At 34.8% G+C, this 16,713-nt stretch overlaps 11 protein-coding genes and 1 pseudogene across 12 annotated transcripts, besides 5 other annotated features; 6 read left to right on the forward strand and 6 right to left on the reverse strand.

Moving 5' to 3' along the window:
- Positions 1-4,970: part of a mobile genetic element that runs on past the window's edge.
- Positions 1-16,713: part of a mobile genetic element that runs on past both edges of the window.
- TVAGG3_0313470 (organellar and viral DNA polymerase type B) lies at positions 118-1,083 on the reverse strand (the record flags this gene model as incomplete). The annotated part of the gene is made up of 1 exon (XM_001308818.1): positions 118-1,083. One exon carries the CDS (start codon positions 1,081-1,083, stop codon positions 118-120), a length of 966 nt encoding a protein of 321 aa, XP_001308819.1.
- Positions 1,261-3,180, reverse strand: TVAGG3_0313480 (phage tail repeat-like family; the record flags this gene model as incomplete). Its single annotated transcript, XM_051229939.1, has 1 exon — positions 1,261-3,180. The coding sequence occupies one exon, from the start codon at positions 3,178-3,180 to the stop codon at positions 1,261-1,263; it is 1,920 nt and encodes a 639-aa protein (XP_051099669.1).
- On the forward strand, positions 4,479-4,970 carry TVAGG3_0313490 (uncharacterized protein; the record flags this gene model as incomplete). The annotated part of the gene is made up of 1 exon (XM_051229940.1): positions 4,479-4,970. The coding sequence occupies one exon, from the start codon at positions 4,479-4,481 to the stop codon at positions 4,968-4,970; it is 492 nt and encodes a 163-aa protein (XP_051099670.1).
- Positions 5,155-5,756: a terminal%2Cinverted (terminal inverted repeat of Maverick-1B transposon ID:TVAGG3_0313500).
- Positions 5,155-16,713: part of a mobile genetic element that runs on past the window's edge.
- Positions 5,757-6,284, reverse strand: TVAGG3_0313510 (protein of unknown function, DUF4107 family; the record flags this gene model as incomplete). The annotated part of the gene is made up of 1 exon (XM_051229941.1): positions 5,757-6,284. The coding sequence occupies one exon, from the start codon at positions 6,282-6,284 to the stop codon at positions 5,757-5,759; it is 528 nt and encodes a 175-aa protein (XP_051099671.1).
- TVAGG3_0313520 lies at positions 6,510-7,442 on the reverse strand (annotated as a pseudogene). The gene has a single exon. A coding segment is annotated over exon 1 (933 nt).
- On the reverse strand, positions 9,595-10,359 carry TVAGG3_0313530 (uncharacterized protein; the record flags this gene model as incomplete). The annotated part of the gene is made up of 1 exon (XM_051229942.1): positions 9,595-10,359. One exon carries the CDS (start codon positions 10,357-10,359, stop codon positions 9,595-9,597), a length of 765 nt encoding a protein of 254 aa, XP_051099672.1.
- On the forward strand, positions 10,377-10,769 carry TVAGG3_0313540 (organellar and viral DNA polymerase type B; the record flags this gene model as incomplete). The annotated part of the gene is made up of 1 exon (XM_051229943.1): positions 10,377-10,769. One exon carries the CDS (start codon positions 10,377-10,379, stop codon positions 10,767-10,769), a length of 393 nt encoding a protein of 130 aa, XP_051099673.1.
- On the forward strand, positions 12,267-13,238 carry TVAGG3_0313550 (phage tail repeat-like family; the record flags this gene model as incomplete). The annotated part of the gene is made up of 1 exon (XM_051229944.1): positions 12,267-13,238. One exon carries the CDS (start codon positions 12,267-12,269, stop codon positions 13,236-13,238), a length of 972 nt encoding a protein of 323 aa, XP_051099674.1.
- Positions 13,583-13,822, reverse strand: TVAGG3_0313560 (uncharacterized protein; the record flags this gene model as incomplete). The annotated part of the gene is made up of 1 exon (XM_051229945.1): positions 13,583-13,822. One exon carries the CDS (start codon positions 13,820-13,822, stop codon positions 13,583-13,585), a length of 240 nt encoding a protein of 79 aa, XP_051099675.1.
- On the forward strand, positions 13,869-14,303 carry TVAGG3_0313570 (uncharacterized protein; the record flags this gene model as incomplete). The annotated part of the gene is made up of 1 exon (XM_051229946.1): positions 13,869-14,303. One exon carries the CDS (start codon positions 13,869-13,871, stop codon positions 14,301-14,303), a length of 435 nt encoding a protein of 144 aa, XP_051099676.1.
- Positions 16,163-16,405, forward strand: TVAGG3_0313580 (kinase C-related family; the record flags this gene model as incomplete). The annotated part of the gene is made up of 1 exon (XM_051229947.1): positions 16,163-16,405. One exon carries the CDS (start codon positions 16,163-16,165, stop codon positions 16,403-16,405), a length of 243 nt encoding a protein of 80 aa, XP_051099677.1.
- TVAGG3_0313590 (uncharacterized protein) lies at positions 16,454-16,690 on the forward strand (the record flags this gene model as incomplete). Its single annotated transcript, XM_051229948.1, has 1 exon — positions 16,454-16,690. The coding sequence occupies one exon, from the start codon at positions 16,454-16,456 to the stop codon at positions 16,688-16,690; it is 237 nt and encodes a 78-aa protein (XP_051099678.1).
- Positions 16,691-16,713: part of a terminal%2Cinverted (terminal inverted repeat of Maverick-1B transposon ID:TVAGG3_0313500) that runs on past the window's edge.

A 16,713-nucleotide genomic window follows, 5' to 3' on the forward strand; every position in this document is an offset into this window, starting at 1 on the left:
CATGCCCTAAAAATTATTTTACTCAGAATTTTGTTGCTGAATTCAATAAAAATATAATTGAGGTGAAGAGGTGAGATTTCACCTCTTTTTTCACCTGGTTTTTCACCTCTTTTTTTTTCACAAGCGTTTTACATGAATTGTACGATGTATATTTGAAATCCTAAACAATTTCGTAGCTTCTATTTCTTCGCTGAGGATATCAAAAGTTTTAACAATGCCGAAGGTTTCTTTATATTTCTTCTTGACGTCAGATAGAAGGAAATCTTCTGCTGTTGGATAGTTTTTATTAAGAAATGTCAACATATCCATTTTATTTTCTGCTGGTTTTTCTGCTTCTTTCTTTAAGTCTGCATAGTCGTTTCGCATTCTTTCTATCTCTTTGACTGAGTAGTTATATTTTCTTATTGCTGCTTTACATTTTGAACATTGCGGCATCGTTTTTGCGTTATACATTGAAATAAAACCAGCTAGAACAACTAAAGCGTCAATGGTTTTCTTTAACTCAAAAGCTGCTGGTTTTATCTGTTCATTCCATACTTTACCTCTTCTATCTTTATCTCTTATCTGCCATACACATTTTGCAACTAATGAAACAAAGTTATCGTATGTCTTAAATTCTTCGGATTTGTAAAGGTCAGAAATATTTTTATAAACCATGTCGCAATCTTTGTCCATAACTTTATGGTTGCAATGAAAACCAAGGAATTCATAATTTACTTTACGTATGAATTTCTTAATTTCTACTGAGTCAGTTGCTTTGACTTCAATTTCGTCGAATTCAGGAATAGTTAGTTTTTGCTGCTGAATTTCAGGTAGTTTAGGCAAATGGTCGATGAGGTCCTCCATTTCATAAAGATACTGTTCATTTGTTTCATCTTTCGCACTACAGTCTAAATTACTTGTTAAAAGTTCTTGCTTTATCTTCTGGATTTCTGTTTCAAAAGTATATGAAGAAGGAATAAAGCTTTTCATCTCTACCAACATTGACGTAGGATTCATGACTAACGAGTTTGGTGCTGTAGTTGTGGACAGAGTCCCGCCGTTCGTGGCTTGAATTGTTGTTGTGCCGATTGTTGAAATCATATCTTTTATACAAAATAAAAAAATAAATAAAAATAAAACTAACTTTATTTTTTCTATCTTAAGGAAATTCATGAAAATTCGTGAGGGTGAAAAAACGGGTGAGATCTCACCTCTTCACCTAAACATTATTTTTGGTGTAAATTTATGAAAACATTAATAATACATGACTGTTCTCATTCATGTCTGATTTACATCTAATGAAAAAGTTCGTGTTGGATTTGTTGTGAAAGTGTGTGAATGATTTCCTGTGGTTCCACAGAAAATACCTGCGCTTGAATCTACTGGGTCACTTGAAATATCATATCTATGCATTCCCTGTCTATCCGAACCTGCTGCAAGATTTGTATAACCTCTTTTTGTTATTGAATGTGAATGATTACCTGTTGTGTTTGTAGTTCCTGTATGAGTGTGCGGTGGAAGGTTTGCTTCTTTAATTTTCTTCGAACCTCCTGTTTGCTTTGAATATCTAGCACAGTATAAGAATTTATCTACAATCTGCTTCCACGTACCAAAGCCCAGAACTGTTGCTGGATTTGTTGAATTCATTGACGTATAAATAGAACCAACAGGATATAATGTTTGAAGTATTTCAGTCTTTAATGTTTGAAGCTCTGTTTTGTCTGCTTTCTTATCTAACATTGCTGGTAGTTCATATGCTTCAAAGTTTCTGGCATGACCTTCGATATTCCTGCAACTGTTATCTAAATTGTTTAGTGTATCTTTTACGCTTGTACTTGGATTCTCTAAAGGTGCACTTGAACCCAAATCATAGTTCAATATTATGTCGTCTGCTCTAACAGTAGTGAAGGATTTATGTGTATGTTCTTTGTCAGCTTTACTGTCTAACATTGCTGGTAGTTCATGTGTTTCAAAGTTTCTGACATGACCTTCGATATTCCTGCAACTGTTATCTAAATTGTTTAGTGTATCTTTTACGCTTGTACTTGGATTCTCTAAAGGTGCACTTGAACCCAAATCATAGTTCAATATTATGTCGTCTGCTCTAACAGTAGTGAAGGATTTATGTGTATGGTTCTTGTCAGCTTTACTATTTAATGTAGCTTGAAGTTCATTTATATCGGAGATATTGTGTTTATGAGATTTCAAAACTTTGTTGGTTGCGTCAAGTTCATCTTTGTCAGCTTTACTTTTAATAGCATCTTCAAAAGTTATTTTTGCCTTAACTCTCAAAGTAAATCTTGGTTCAACTAATACACCGTTAACAAAGAAGTATGAAGCATAAATTTCATCGTTATAACCAAATACTTCTGGTGCTTTACCTGTGTCATACTGTACAGTACAGTGTATGTCATAACCTTTAGCACGAATGAATTTATATCTTCTTTCATTAACATCTTCCGTCTTCACTTCTTCTTCAGTTTGTGTTAAATATCCATGGTAGTCCGTTATAATCTGTTCGTCTGAAGTTATATAATGAACATGGTTTTTATCTGCTTTTTGTGAAAGAAGTTCAACAACTTTTGCTTCACTTATGTCATCAGCGCCACTTTCATTTATTTTTGTCAGCATTGCTTTCAAAACTTCATAAAGACTAACTACTTCTTTTGGTTCTTGAAACAATGAGTCAAAAGTCTTTCTTAACATTACATCTTCAACTGTTATGATTGAGTCAATACCTTTCTCTTTTATTGTCTTAGCTAACTGACCTAAAATAACGAACATATAGTCTAAAATATTATCTTCACTGTTAAACGCTATACTGTTTTCACGAATTGTTGTGTTTGTTGCTATTAAAACTTCATCAAACTCAGGATATATATTCAGTAGCTTTTCAACAATTGTTTGAACCACTTGTCCTCCTTCTTCATCTAAATCTCTTGCTGCCATTAAAGGATGTAAATTAATTGGTTCAATAATTCCGAGACGAGGGTTGTAAGCAAGTCCGTCGAACATATTTTTACGTTTGAGTGCCCAGTTAGTTAGTTTCTTTGTATTATTTATTACTTTACCCCATAAATTTTTGAGACCGTCAAAGAAACTTCCTGTATTTCCATGCAATTTAGCAAACTCAACATAAAACTTCATGCTATCTATGCCACCAAGAAAAGCCCAGAGTGCATCTATCTCACTTTGCATGGTTATAAGAGATGCAGTTGTTACACCTGATGAAAATAAAGTAAACAACCACCCTAACCAACTCTTACCTGCTCCACTTTGTTCTACTTTCACAAAATCACTGATATGACTTTTTAAGTATTCTTTCGTAAGTAATGTGTCTCCAGGTGTAACGTCTCTAACGATATTATCTCCGTCAAAAGTCAATGTTCTAACTTGTGTCCGTGCAGCCTTTATTTTAAGCATGCATAGTCTGGTGTTTGAGGAGCAGAAGGCTCGATGTATGTAATTTTAAAGAAATCGTCATAATTTTTCTTAAAGGTTTCATATGTTGTTTTGAATGTATTGAACCTCATTATTATATCAAGAAGTTTTGTCAATGAGTCAGCAATTGCTTCATCTACTGTTGACGTTTTGAGTTTTATTTCTGCTGAGTCGTTTATGAATGGTACTTGACATTGAGTTGTATATGGGTCAAATCCTGTAGGACCCAAATGAAGCAAGTAGTCTAAAATATCACGAACAGACTTTGAGACAGTTGTGTTTCTTCATGACGATTTCACCATTTACAATGAATGGCATAGTACATGAAGTTATTTGTGGGTCAAAACCAGAAGGATTGAAATGAAGCATATAGTTCAGCGCCTCATACACTGACTTATACACTGTTTCATTATTTTTTGACACAATTTCACCATTTACAATGAATGGCATTGTCGAAGGAGTTGTTTTTGTATCGAACCCTGAAGGATTGAAGTTAAGAATGCTTTCAAGAGCTTCATATACAGACCTATAAACAGTTGTGTCGTTCTTCATGACAACTTCACCATTTACAATGAATGGCATAGTACATGGAGTTAAAATAGGGTCAAACTTTTCATAGTCCTTCCATGTTATATATTTCTCAGTATTTCCATCAGAAATAACAATATATTTGTCAGTAAGTGTGAGAGAGTATTGACCAAAATATAAACGTTTAGCTCTGTCAGCTTCATACGCATATGCAGCTATACTCATATTTTAATGAGAATAAAATGTTGTTCTATTTGCAAAGTACAGACCCAAACGAATACGGGACAGTAAAGCTACAAACAAACTTAGGTCTACAGAATGAGGCGCTTGCATTCAGAATGGTTGACTTCAATACTATCGCTTCATTCGTTATAACAGATGAAACAGATTTCATGGAGATTGAAATAGATGGAAAGAAGCACGAAATAAGATTTCACAATAATGTAGAATATAAGATGGAAACATTAGCTGGAGTGTTAAATGCTCTCATAAATACTACAATAAACAAGGATAACGAAGAAAACTTAATGAATGTTAAACTTATTGCAGGAGTTTTGAAGTTCAGTTATGCGAAGGAGTTTAAGATAACACGAATGAGTCATAGAGTACAACTTCTTTTGGGTGCATACCATATGACATTTCCTTTGAAAAGTGTTGACAAAACGATTGAGATGAAATCTGTTCCATACGTATGTTATGGTAATTGTTTGTACATTGAGTCAAAAATAGCTAATGTCACAGGTATTTCAGGAGTTAATAGTAAAGGTTCAGTAGAATATAAATCCTTCTGTTATGCAGTCAATTCAATGTTCATTCCAAACGTTCCTGTCATAGCAACTCATTTAGGTAAATGGGTTCGCATTAGTCCTCATAATTTGAAAGACATGCAATTCAGACTAGTTGACTTTCAAGGAGAGCCTGTAGAACTGAAGGCACCAGTGCGAATGACTGTTGAAGTTGACTTTTTAGAAAATATTAAATGCAACAGCTTACAAGAGAACTCAGAGCTAAAAATATAAAGTATGAATGTTATGTATTAGGTCATGAACTTTGGTTGTTGCTGTTTGATGAAACAAATGAATTAGTTATGTCAGTCAAGAGAACAGAAAAATATTGTGTTAGTGAAAACTGCACCAAGTCAATAAGATTAGGTTTGCATTATGAAGATGAGTTCGATACTGTTGAAGAAGTTTTGGATAGATATTAGTATACAAGTCATGGGTACGGCGGCACTGCGTTCCACCTTACCCAATACTTGTGAATTTGACACTTTACAAAGCCGCCAACCACTTCACTAACGAACTCACTAATGTAAAAAATAAACGTTCTCACTATCGTTCTCACTAACGACTTCACTAATGTTCTCATAAATTTTCCTCAATATCTTCATCATCAGTGTTAACCCTATTGTAGTCATACTTGAAGCCATAAACTTTCTCTAACTTCTTAACGTACAATTTACATAACTTACCTTCGTCATCGTATGGTTTAATGATATAACTATTTCTATCTTTATACACAGTCAATGAAAAGTCAACTGGTCTCGGATGTATTTGAAAGAACATGTTATGCTCAGGAAGGAAGAATAAATGTTTAAATGTATGTTTGTTATACTGTGGAATTCGAATGAGTTGCTTTTGTTCTGTCATTTACATCCAAATAAAAATTTTCAGTAAAATAAAAAATAAACTTAAAAATTAATGATATCACCACTCCCACACGTATGAAAACATAGCACAAAAATAAATTTAGGGTAGAAGGTTAGATCTAACCCGATTTCTAACCTCTTTTCTACCCTGTTGAATTCATTGCTTTATAACTCTCTTCCTTGGTTTCTTTTTAGTTGCTTTCTTCACGTCTGTCTCCAACTTGACTGTCTTTCTTCTTCGTCCGTAATGATACCAGTTACTTCCACCAGTCAATGGGTCAAATGGTCTTTCGTAAGGGTTTCCATACATTCCATAGGGACCATACGGAAGAACTACTGGTGGAGAAGAAACATTTTCTTTAGTTCCATCGACTCTATTTAAATGCATTGTTTCACCTTTCATCTGGTCATTAAAGTCTTTTGCGTGTTTTGCAAACTCATCGTCCTTTCCTAAAGCATTTTCTGACTCAGTCGCAACCAAATTGGATGCTTTATTTATGAGCCCTATTTTATTTAATCTTAACTTCTTTGCAACCCAGCCTCCAATCTTCCCTTTATTTGCATCTAATGTCTTCGAAACCCTTCCTCCACTCATTTTATTTACTGCGTCATAAGCTCCAAGTGCTTTTGCTCCAAATGCTAATGCTTTTGTTCCCATTGCGCCTAAAGCTGCCCAAGCTACCATTTACCCCATATTAAAATCATCTCTCTTCAATATTATCTCATAAAAGTTCTCGTTACTGGAGAAAGTCAATGAAACATAAGCGTTCTCACTGGCTTCGCCCTCACCGCTTTGCGGTCTATCTAACTTCTTTCTTATATCATCTATACGCTTCAAAATGTCTGAACAATTGCTAACATCTTCTACAACAGTTATTTCATCATGAATGACCTTCAAGAACAAGCTCATTTAATATGCTATTAAAATCATCTCAATAATGAGTCCATCCTTTCCATCTTTAGGTAGCACAACATCTTTCATTGAAGAAGGTTCGACAAGTCTTATGTTAAACTTACTGACAAAGTTTGTTATACTATAATGCTTCGGCGGCGAATACATGTAGTTTGAAAGACATAATATAGATTCTTCAGCAAATTCACTTATACTGGATTTATAACAATGTTCTCACGAGACCAAATACCACCAATTGACAATCTTGTAAGCAATCCTGCTGAACCTTCTACTGTAAACGTCGATGGTAACATTCCACGAAGGTCATCTATTGACATCGTTGAGTCACTGTATTTAAATATTTTTCTTAAAGCAATCGTCATTATCTAACCATGCAATAGCTTTGAAGTTTTCATTCGAATATACATCTGCTTCATTAAATGTAAAACCTGACTTCTTTGCAGAGACGACTTTAAAATCTATTGAGTTTGTTTCAAAATTATATGCTATGGTAACTTCTGAAGGTAATGGATGTCCTTCCGCAGTCAGTTGTTCTCTCACTACCGTTTGAAGCTTTGTATTAAAAACTTTCATGTCATCTCCTGTATCTAAGTTCACATACACAGCAACAGGAAAACTATCTTGCTTCTTTGTTTCATCATTATACCTCAAAACATTAAAGTTCTTCAATAATATTGTTCTTCCTGCTGGAATACTTCGAACCTGTCTGATTTCAATAGCTTTCTCACCTCCTACATACTCTACCCAGTGTCTTGGGTATTCATAAGTATACTGACTTTCTTGAATTTTGGTTGGTTTCATCATAACATGTTCATAGTATATCTTTATACTCTTGTCAGTTAGACTCGGTGCTATGTTCTGAATATTTCTGACTTGCATTTTTAATGGAGATAAAATGAAGCATTTAATACATGACGTAGATGAAGACATGAATGAAACTACAGACAAACTTAACTCTTCTCTCATTCTTCCTTTCAGTAAGGACTATGAGTTCTGTTCAAATGGTGTTTATTTCTATTGTGGAAAGATGGGTTCAGGTAAGACATTTAACCTCATTCGTCATATACTCATAACAGAACGTTTAGGAAATGACTCATATTATGACCAAATCATTATATCAGCAACTTCAGACTCTATGGACTCAACAGCGAAAACATTTATGTCAAAAGTTCAAGCCTCTGTCGTTAAAGTTCCAGACAGTGAACTCATTGAATTTCTTCAACGTTACATTCGACGTAAGAGGAAATATTATGCCATCGTTGAATTTATACAGTCAGGAATGCAAAAGACTTCTGAGGAGATGGAAAGAATTATTGACAAACACCACTTACGTCAATACTCAGGAGTTTACGATATGAAACGACTGACAAACTACATTCTATCAAAACTTTCAAAATACCCCTTCAAAAAATATCCATCAAACACTTTATTAGTTTGTGACGACTTCGCTGGTAAAGGTTTAGTGTCAAAACCAGACTCACCATTAGCTAACATCATTACTAAAGTCAGACATTACCATTTAACTGTAGCAATACTTATGCAAACATGGAGGTTTTTAGCTTTAAACATAAAACGTCTCATAACTGACTTCGTTATCTTTCAAGGTTTCTCACGCTATGACATTGAACTCATTTGGAAACAGTCAGGTATAACATTACCTTTTGAAGAAATTTGGGAAGCATATAAGTCTCTCATCTCTCCTCGTTCATACCTTGAGATTCATATCATGACTAATACCATTAAAGTCAAAAATATTCCATGGGAACGACCAACATTGTTTTAAAGTTTAACCTTCAATTGACTGATGGTAAACAAATTCCATGCATCTCTGTCGCCATTTCTGTTAATATTTTTGCTGTCATTCATATCATCCACTTCCCCATCCGTTAGCTTTTGAGGATATGCGTTAGAATAGTTGTTCTTAAATGAAGGCTTTTCACCTTTGAGAGCATAAACTCTATAACTTTCTGCATACTTTATGTTTGAACCTCCTGAGCCATCATTGACATAAATTTTTATAGGCTTCCACCCTTTGTTCATGTTCCTGCTTCTTCCCTTAGCTCTTTTGTTCAGTAGTTCTACATCTTTATACACAGCACCTGTCTCAGTGAATTCAACAATATTTTCATTCGTTAGCTTTACATTCAAACCCTTGTCGAGTATATTGTTCATTTCATACATATAAAAGGTTTTTATTCTATATGAAATGAGAAGCAAATCCATCTTAGCTGGTGCTGTTAATGTTCCAATTGAACCAACATCAAATGTTGACTCACGAACGACAAACAATATTGTCATAAAGAACTATAGTTCAGAGTGTTTGAAAGAACCAGAACCAGAACTTAAGTCGGTGAATTTAAACTCAGCTTCAAACGCTAACGCTACATCAGATGTTAAGTTAGAGTATCCACCACTGGACCAAATTCTTTCAAGAGAAGCCAACGACAACCCTTACACAAATGTTCAAACAAATCCTTCAGATAACGTAGACCATTACCTTCTTCAGTTATACCAAACAATTTTACTCAAAGACGATAAGAAGCTTTTGACAAATCTTATAAGTAAGAACCAAATAATTCTAACAAAGGAGGACCTTGAAAATGTTATATCACGAATAACAGGGAAACAATGTGTCATTGACTATCTCGACCCTGAAATCGAATGCTGTGGTCAAACTCCACTATTCATGAAAATAGGTAACATCCGCATCATTGAAACACCAGGAACTACAGGAGTTGAGTTTAAGTATAAATATTCGAATGAATATACAAAACTATCTACTGACTATAAGCTTTGTTTGAAATATGTTTTAGTAAATTAAAGCAGTCAGGAGGGCTCTTTGAGCCCATCTTGGCGCTTTGCGCCGTCAGTCAAAAATTTCAAGTTAGCAATTTGTAATATCTATCCAAAACTTCTTCAACAGTATCGAACTCATCTTCATAATGCAAACCTAATCTTATTGATTTGGTGCAGTTTTCACTAACACAATATTTTTCTGTTCTCTTGACTGACATAACTAATTCATTTGTTTCATCAAACAGCAACAACCAAAGTTCATGACCTAATACATAACATTCATACTTTATATTTTTAGCTCTGAGTTCTCTTGTAAGCTGTTGCATTTAATATTTTCTAAAAAGTCAACTTCAACAGTCATTCGCACTGGTGCCTTCAGTTCTACAGGCTCTCCTTGAAAGTCAACTAGTCTGAATTGCATGTCTTTCAAATTATGAGGACTAATGCGAACCCATTTACCTAAATGAGTTGCTATGACAGGAACGTTTGGAATGAACATTGAATTGACTGCATAACAGAAGGATTTATATTCTACTGAACCTTTACTATTAACTCCTGAAATACCTGTGACATTAGCTATTTTTGACTCAATGTACAAACAATTGCCATAACATACGTATGGAACAGATTTCATCTCAATCGTTTTGTCAACACTTTTCAAAGGAAATGTCATATGGTATGCTCCCAGAAGCAATTGAACTCTATGACTCATTCGTGTTATCTTAAACTCCTTCGCATAACTGAACTTCAATGTTCCCTCAGAAGAGAGTTCGACATCTATGTTGTCAATAGTTTCTTCATTTATGAGAGTATCTATGACTCCAGCAATTTTATCTATTCTGTACTCGGCTCTGTTAGGAAATGTTATAACACTTCTTTTGTCATCTATTTCAATCTCTATGAAATCTGTTTCATCTGTTATGACAAAAGTTGCGATAGTATTGAAGTCAACAACTCTGAAAGCAAGCGCCTCATTCTGTAGACCTAAGTTTGTTTGTAGCTTTACTGTCCCGTATTCGTTTGGGTCTGTACTTTGCAAATAGAACAACATTTTATTCTCATTAAAATATGACTATTGCTGCATATGCGTATGAAACAAATGAAGCAAGAAGAGCACATGAACTAGTAAACGAAAACTCAACTTTAACCATTGAAGGCAATGATTTAGTCATTGACGATGGAAAAACTAAAAAAGTCATTGATTTCGATACTTTTAACACGTATGACCCATTCATTACAATAAGTAAAGTTCCCATCATAAATGATGGAACGGTGCAATATATAAATTCTACAGTAGATGCCTCATTAGTGAAAGTATTAAATGTTCTCATTGAATTGTTAAAGAGCTTTCGATTTGACGACAACATTAAATGCCTAAAGAATTTAGTCATGAATGAGAAACAAATTCTCGGCGTTGCTGGTAGCAGTAATGATGTACACCTTATGACATTAGAATATTAAAACGAACATAAAGATGAACTGAAAGGAGAGAAGGGTGACACTGGACCTCAAGGACCACAAGGAATACAAGGAATACAAGGACCTCAAGGCGAAAACGGTTTGGATGGTGAAGATGGAAAGGATGGAAAAACTGCTAAATCATGGATATGGAACCTTATAAATACTGGTTTAACAGCTGCTTCATATGGAGTTCTTCAATACCAAATCGGAAAGATATGGGCGGTACTTGGTGAAGAAGTTTTAAATGACGTTAAAAATGCTTTGAACTTCATTTCAAATGGTTCGGATACTATTAAAACTTTATCTGGTTGGATGCAAGAAACAAGGAGTCAAATAGATACTGTAAAGACGTATAGCAAACAATGCACGTACGGGATTGGATACTTTACGAGAAGCACAAAATACACTAAAGGAAGCAAATGATATTCTTGGCTCAGTATCAGACATGCATGAAGATTGGCTTAAAGGTATTGACAAATCTTTAAAAAATCACAGTCAGTCTATTGCTGACTACAAGAAAAGTATAGATTTTTTACATAGTGCTATGGACGTACATGATGGAAGCATAAGGAACTTACTTAATGCTAACAATAACTTACCAGGAACTATTAAAGCATTTATAAAGTCCTTTGTAAAACCTGGTGCTCTAACATTTAGGTCTTTGAGAGCAAGAGCATTGAAGTCAAGAGATGCAGAAACTCCAACAGAACCTACAGAAGGAACTGAAACAACAGAAACTCCAGAAGAACCACCAAAACCAACAGCTAATGAAATATTGTTCGAATATTTTCCAAGGTACTCTGTTCTCATTGCATACATTCAAGAAATACTTAAGAAAGCAGACTTGACTTTAGGAGATGATGAAAGTTCTGTATATCTTTCGTTCCGGTTTCAAATAGCAGAACTTTTGAGACAGATATGCTTAATGTATGACAACATCTCTGATTTCACAAGATATGATGACGACCATGACCCCGAACACGGTGAAGAAGAAGTTTTACAAACATCCATTAAGACAGGAAAGGTTTTAACTCAAAGTCTCATTATTGACACCAAAGATGGCGAAGTGGACGTTCTTCAAGAGCTGAAGAAAATACTTCTTCGGGAGGTGGTGGTAGGCATGAACTTGAAATAAATGAGATAGAAGAGAAATTAGCCGAAAAAGCAGATAAAAACCATGTTCATTATATAAGTTCAGACGAACAGATTATAACGGACTACCATGGATATTTAACACAGGATGAACAAATAAGCACTGAAGATGTTAATGAAAGAAGATATAAATTCATTCGTGCTAAAGGTTATGACATACACTGTACTGTACAGTATGACACAGGTAAAGTACCAGAAGCATTTGGTTATAACAATGAAATTTATGCTTCATACTTCTTTGTTAACGGTGTATTAGTTGAACCAAGATTTACTTTGAGAGTTAAGGCAAAAATAACTTTTGAAGATGCTATTAAAAGTAAAGCCAGCAAAGATGAACTTGAAGCAATGAACAAAGTTTTGAAATCTCATAAACACAATATCTCCGATATAAATGAACTTCAAGCTACATTAAATAGTAAAGCTGACAAGAACCATACACATGAATCCTTCACTACTGTTAGAGCAGACGACATAATATTGAACTATACCCTTGGTTCAAGTGCACCTTTAGAGAATCCAAGTACAAGCGTAAAAGATACACTAAACTCCTTAAATAGTAAATGTATGAACATTGAAGGTCATGCCAGAAACTTTGAAACACATGAACTACCAGCAATGTTAGATAAAAAAGCAGATAAAGAACATACACATAAATCCTTCACTACTGTTAGAGCAGACGACATAATATTGAACTATGATTTGGGTTCAAGTGCACCTTTAGAGAATCCAAGTACAAGCGTAAAAGATACTCTTAACAATTTAGATAACAGTTGCAGGAATATCGAAGATCATGCCAGAAACTTTGAAGCATATGAACTACCAGCAATGTTAGATAAGAAAGCAGACAAAACAGAGCTTCAAACATTAAAGACTGAAATACTTCAAACATTATATCCTGTTGGTTCTATTTATACGTCAATGAATTCAACAAATCCAGCAACAGTTCTGGGCTTTGGTACGTGGAAGCAGATTGTAGATAAATTCTTATACTGTGCTAGATATTCAAAGCAAACAGGAGGTTCGAAGAAAATTAAAGAAGCAAACCTTCCACCGCACACTCATACAGGAACTACAAACACAACAGGTAATCATTCACATTCAATAACAAAAAGAGGTTATACAAATCTTGCAGCAGGTTCGGATAGACAGGGAATGCATAGATATGATATTTCAAGTGACCCAGTAGATTCAAGCGCAGGTATTTTCTGTGGAACCACAGGAAATCATTCACACACTTTCACAACAAATCCAACAGGCTCGGGTGCAGATTATATGCCACCATTTGTGACTATATTCGCATGGTACCGCGTTCAATGAACGCGCTTGAGCCTTGAATAAAATCTTTAACTTTACATAAATGAGCTTGAAAGAAGTATTCGAACAACATCCATGGAGGTCATTTAAGAAGTTCAATGAAGCTGCAAAGAGTTGGGGATTTACTAACAGAGCTGAAGTGAAAAGGTTCTTTGACAAAGATGTTGTACATCAAACAAAAATAAACCCTTACGACTACTTTTTACCAATTTACTCCAACACTCCTGACGCATACCAATTTGACACTCTCATTCAAAGCAGAAAAGGAGGACATAAACCATTCCTCATCTTCATTAATGTTAACACTCGCAAAGCATATGCATTTAATTCGGATAAAAATAAACCATTTACTCTTTCTTTGCTTTTGCTTCTTCTCTAGCTTTCTTCGCCAGCAAACGTGGGTTCTTTTGTCTTCCAGCAGCTAATGCAGCAAGTTGTTTTTCACTAAGTTTTCTCTTTGGTCTCTCTGGCTTTTGTTCTTGTTTTTGTTCCTTCAGTTCGGATAAAATTTGCTCACGAATTTCTTTCTTCAATGCTTCAACATCTATGACCCCCTGGGTCTTGTCCGTAGGGCTTGTCTGAGTCATTTGACTGCAGATAAAAAACAAAATTAAAAACTTTAACCGATGTAAAATGAGCTTGTCAAAATCAGAGCGAGAGTCTATTATATTAAATGACGCAAGAGGAATACAACATCCTTTCTATTACGTAAGTCAGAGTAAAGATGGTAAAATATACGTAAGAAAAAGAAAGGTTCCATTAGCGAATGCAGAAAGCGACAACATTAAGGTGTATGGCAAGGGTGAAGTCCACGAAGCCCATGTTAAGCCTTCTATTCAAACTGAAAAGTTAATAGAACCAGAAGAAAAAAAGCCAGATGTACTTTCAATAACGAACCAAGAGCTTATTGCAAAGTTCGTGAATTTCATTGAAAAACAAACCGAGTCAAAGAATCCTGACCCGCCAGTGAAAGAAGTTGAGACAAAAGAGAATGTACAGTTCATTGAAAATGTCAAGAAACAACTTCCACCACGAATTCCAAGAAGAAGAGTGAGAATAATGAAGTAAATAGATATTTTTATCTGAAGTAAATACATGCAGAACGAACAGCTAAACGAATTTACTCCAGCAGAGCATATTCATCAGATTCGCTCATATTTTGATATCATAGACAATGCAGTTCAAATTGGTGACACTAATAGAAAATATTCTGACGCAAAGATTCCATCACAACCTGGAACTGCTAAAGATAACACATGGGTAACATTCAATCTCTCACCTCCTGGTGAAAATATGTTGGACCTTTACAATACATTCATTACGTATAAAATGGAAGGTCAATTTATTGTAGATAAAGAAATTGGTTCAGGTTCCAATAAAACAAACCCACCAGGATTTTGGATTGGTTTCGATGACGCTTTCTATGCAGTTGCTGGATATCAAATCCTTGCAAATGGTCGTATCGTATATTCTCAAGACAACGCAAGAGAAGAAGCATATATAACTTCAAACTCACAAACTACCGAACAAATAAAGAAAGTAGATGTTTTCTCAAAGACTCGACATGAAGATGTATGGAGTCATTCGGGAACATGCAGAACAGGACAAATTGTTAGTGGTCCAATTACAGCAGGAAAATCATTTGATTTTAAGCTTCGTTTAAGAATTCCTGTTAGAAGATTCCTTCCATTAGAAGCTATTCGATTTATTCCAGCTTTTGCAGGAAACATTCAGCTTAAAGTAAAGTTCAGTAGCGACGCCTTACAATGCACATCTATATCTGTAAATGATATCATTGCTTTCAATCCAACTCTTAAAGTTGCATTTGCTTCAGATTCAAATCCACCGACAAATAAATTGTTCCATGGAATGAACCATTCACTATGATAACGAAGGCAGTAGAAGCTAGTGGAACAGTTACTATTACAACTGTAACCCAGCAACTATTTCGAACAAAGATGGATTTTAATGAATGTTTCATTCATCCAAAGTCATTCTCTTTAGACCCTAACATTTATACAGAACTTGTAGAACATTATACAAACGAGGCTTTATGTTTTCCTGTTAAAGTTATGGATTGGATTCCTATGGACGGTTCATTCTCAAAGAATACAGATAGTTCAAGTGCAACATTTACAGCAGCTTATACGCCTATTAATGTTAAAAGTATTTGGGCACTATTTAGAAAGAAAGACAACTATTATGTTAATTTGAGAACCCTAAGTTTAAATATCTTCAGCTTTCCATGGGAGCTTATGGAAATATGCCTGCAGAACCTGAAAAATCATATGGACCTGTATTTTATGAAATGGTTGCGAAAACGCTGCAATACAAACAATGATATGATAGGATTTAATGAAGATGTTATGAGGTCATTGGTGGATGATGGTAGTGTGGAACATAAATGGGATAGCTATGACAACACACATTTCTTATGTGGTTTTCCAACAGAAGTGGACTTTTGCTTCCAGCAAGGTCAAACATCTACTGCTCCAATAACATACAAATTGTCTGTTAAAGGACCTATTGAACTAGCAACTGAAAATGTACCAAAGCCACTTATTGGATTTATGAGGGATTGTTGCTTTGCCATTCAGGTGCGTGCTAATGGAATCCCAATAATAAGATTAGATGACTATAACTTAGCTACGGACGACGGTGAGGAATAAAGGATGAACGTTTATTTTTAAAGCTTATAAATGAGTTCTTCATCAAGCTCTCGTGAACCTTCACCATCTATGAAACAAACTTTACCAAACGATTATGGAGCACCTATTGAATATTTCTTATGAGCTGCACAATGGCAAAGAGCAGTCTCACCAAGGTTAGGTGTTCCATCAGCTCCTGTCAAAAATAGCATTTGGTCAAGTCCTTATATAAGATATGGTCTCCCACTAGGTTTGCTAGCTACAGCAGGAGCAGTTATGATGTTGAAAAGAAATAAAGCAAATGTTGTAAATAATACTGAAGTAGCTGAAGTTAAACAAACTCCAACACCTTCGCCAAAACCAACGTCAAAACCAACGCCTTCACAAACAACACCTTCAATGACTCCTGAACCTATGGAAGTACAAACTCCTGTTCAAAAGTCAACTCCTAAACCGACTCCAACATTTAAACCAGAACCTACTCCTCAAATAAATCGTAAAACTCCTGCGTTTCCTTACTGAAAAAATAACGTTATTTTTATTTAATATTAAAATTTTTATTTGATTGAAATGACAAATAAAGTCACTGAAGCAATGAAACAAAAGTTTTTGGTAGAATACATTAAATCAGGAACTATTCCAGAAGGTTTTTACATTCATACTATGAAGGATGGTAGAGTTCAGTTTAGAAAGATAAAGCAACCATTAGATAGAGAAGGTATATTAAGGAAGATTAAACTTCATGAGGACAACATTGCTAAACTTAGGAAGAAGTTAGAAGAGTTGGAGAAAGGAAGAGAGTTATAAAGCAATGAATTCAACAGGGTAGA

This window comes from Trichomonas vaginalis, chromosome V (genome assembly GCF_026262505.1).
Source record: "Trichomonas vaginalis G3 chromosome V, whole genome shotgun sequence".
Classification (NCBI taxonomy): domain Eukaryota; phylum Parabasalia; order Trichomonadida; family Trichomonadidae; genus Trichomonas; species Trichomonas vaginalis.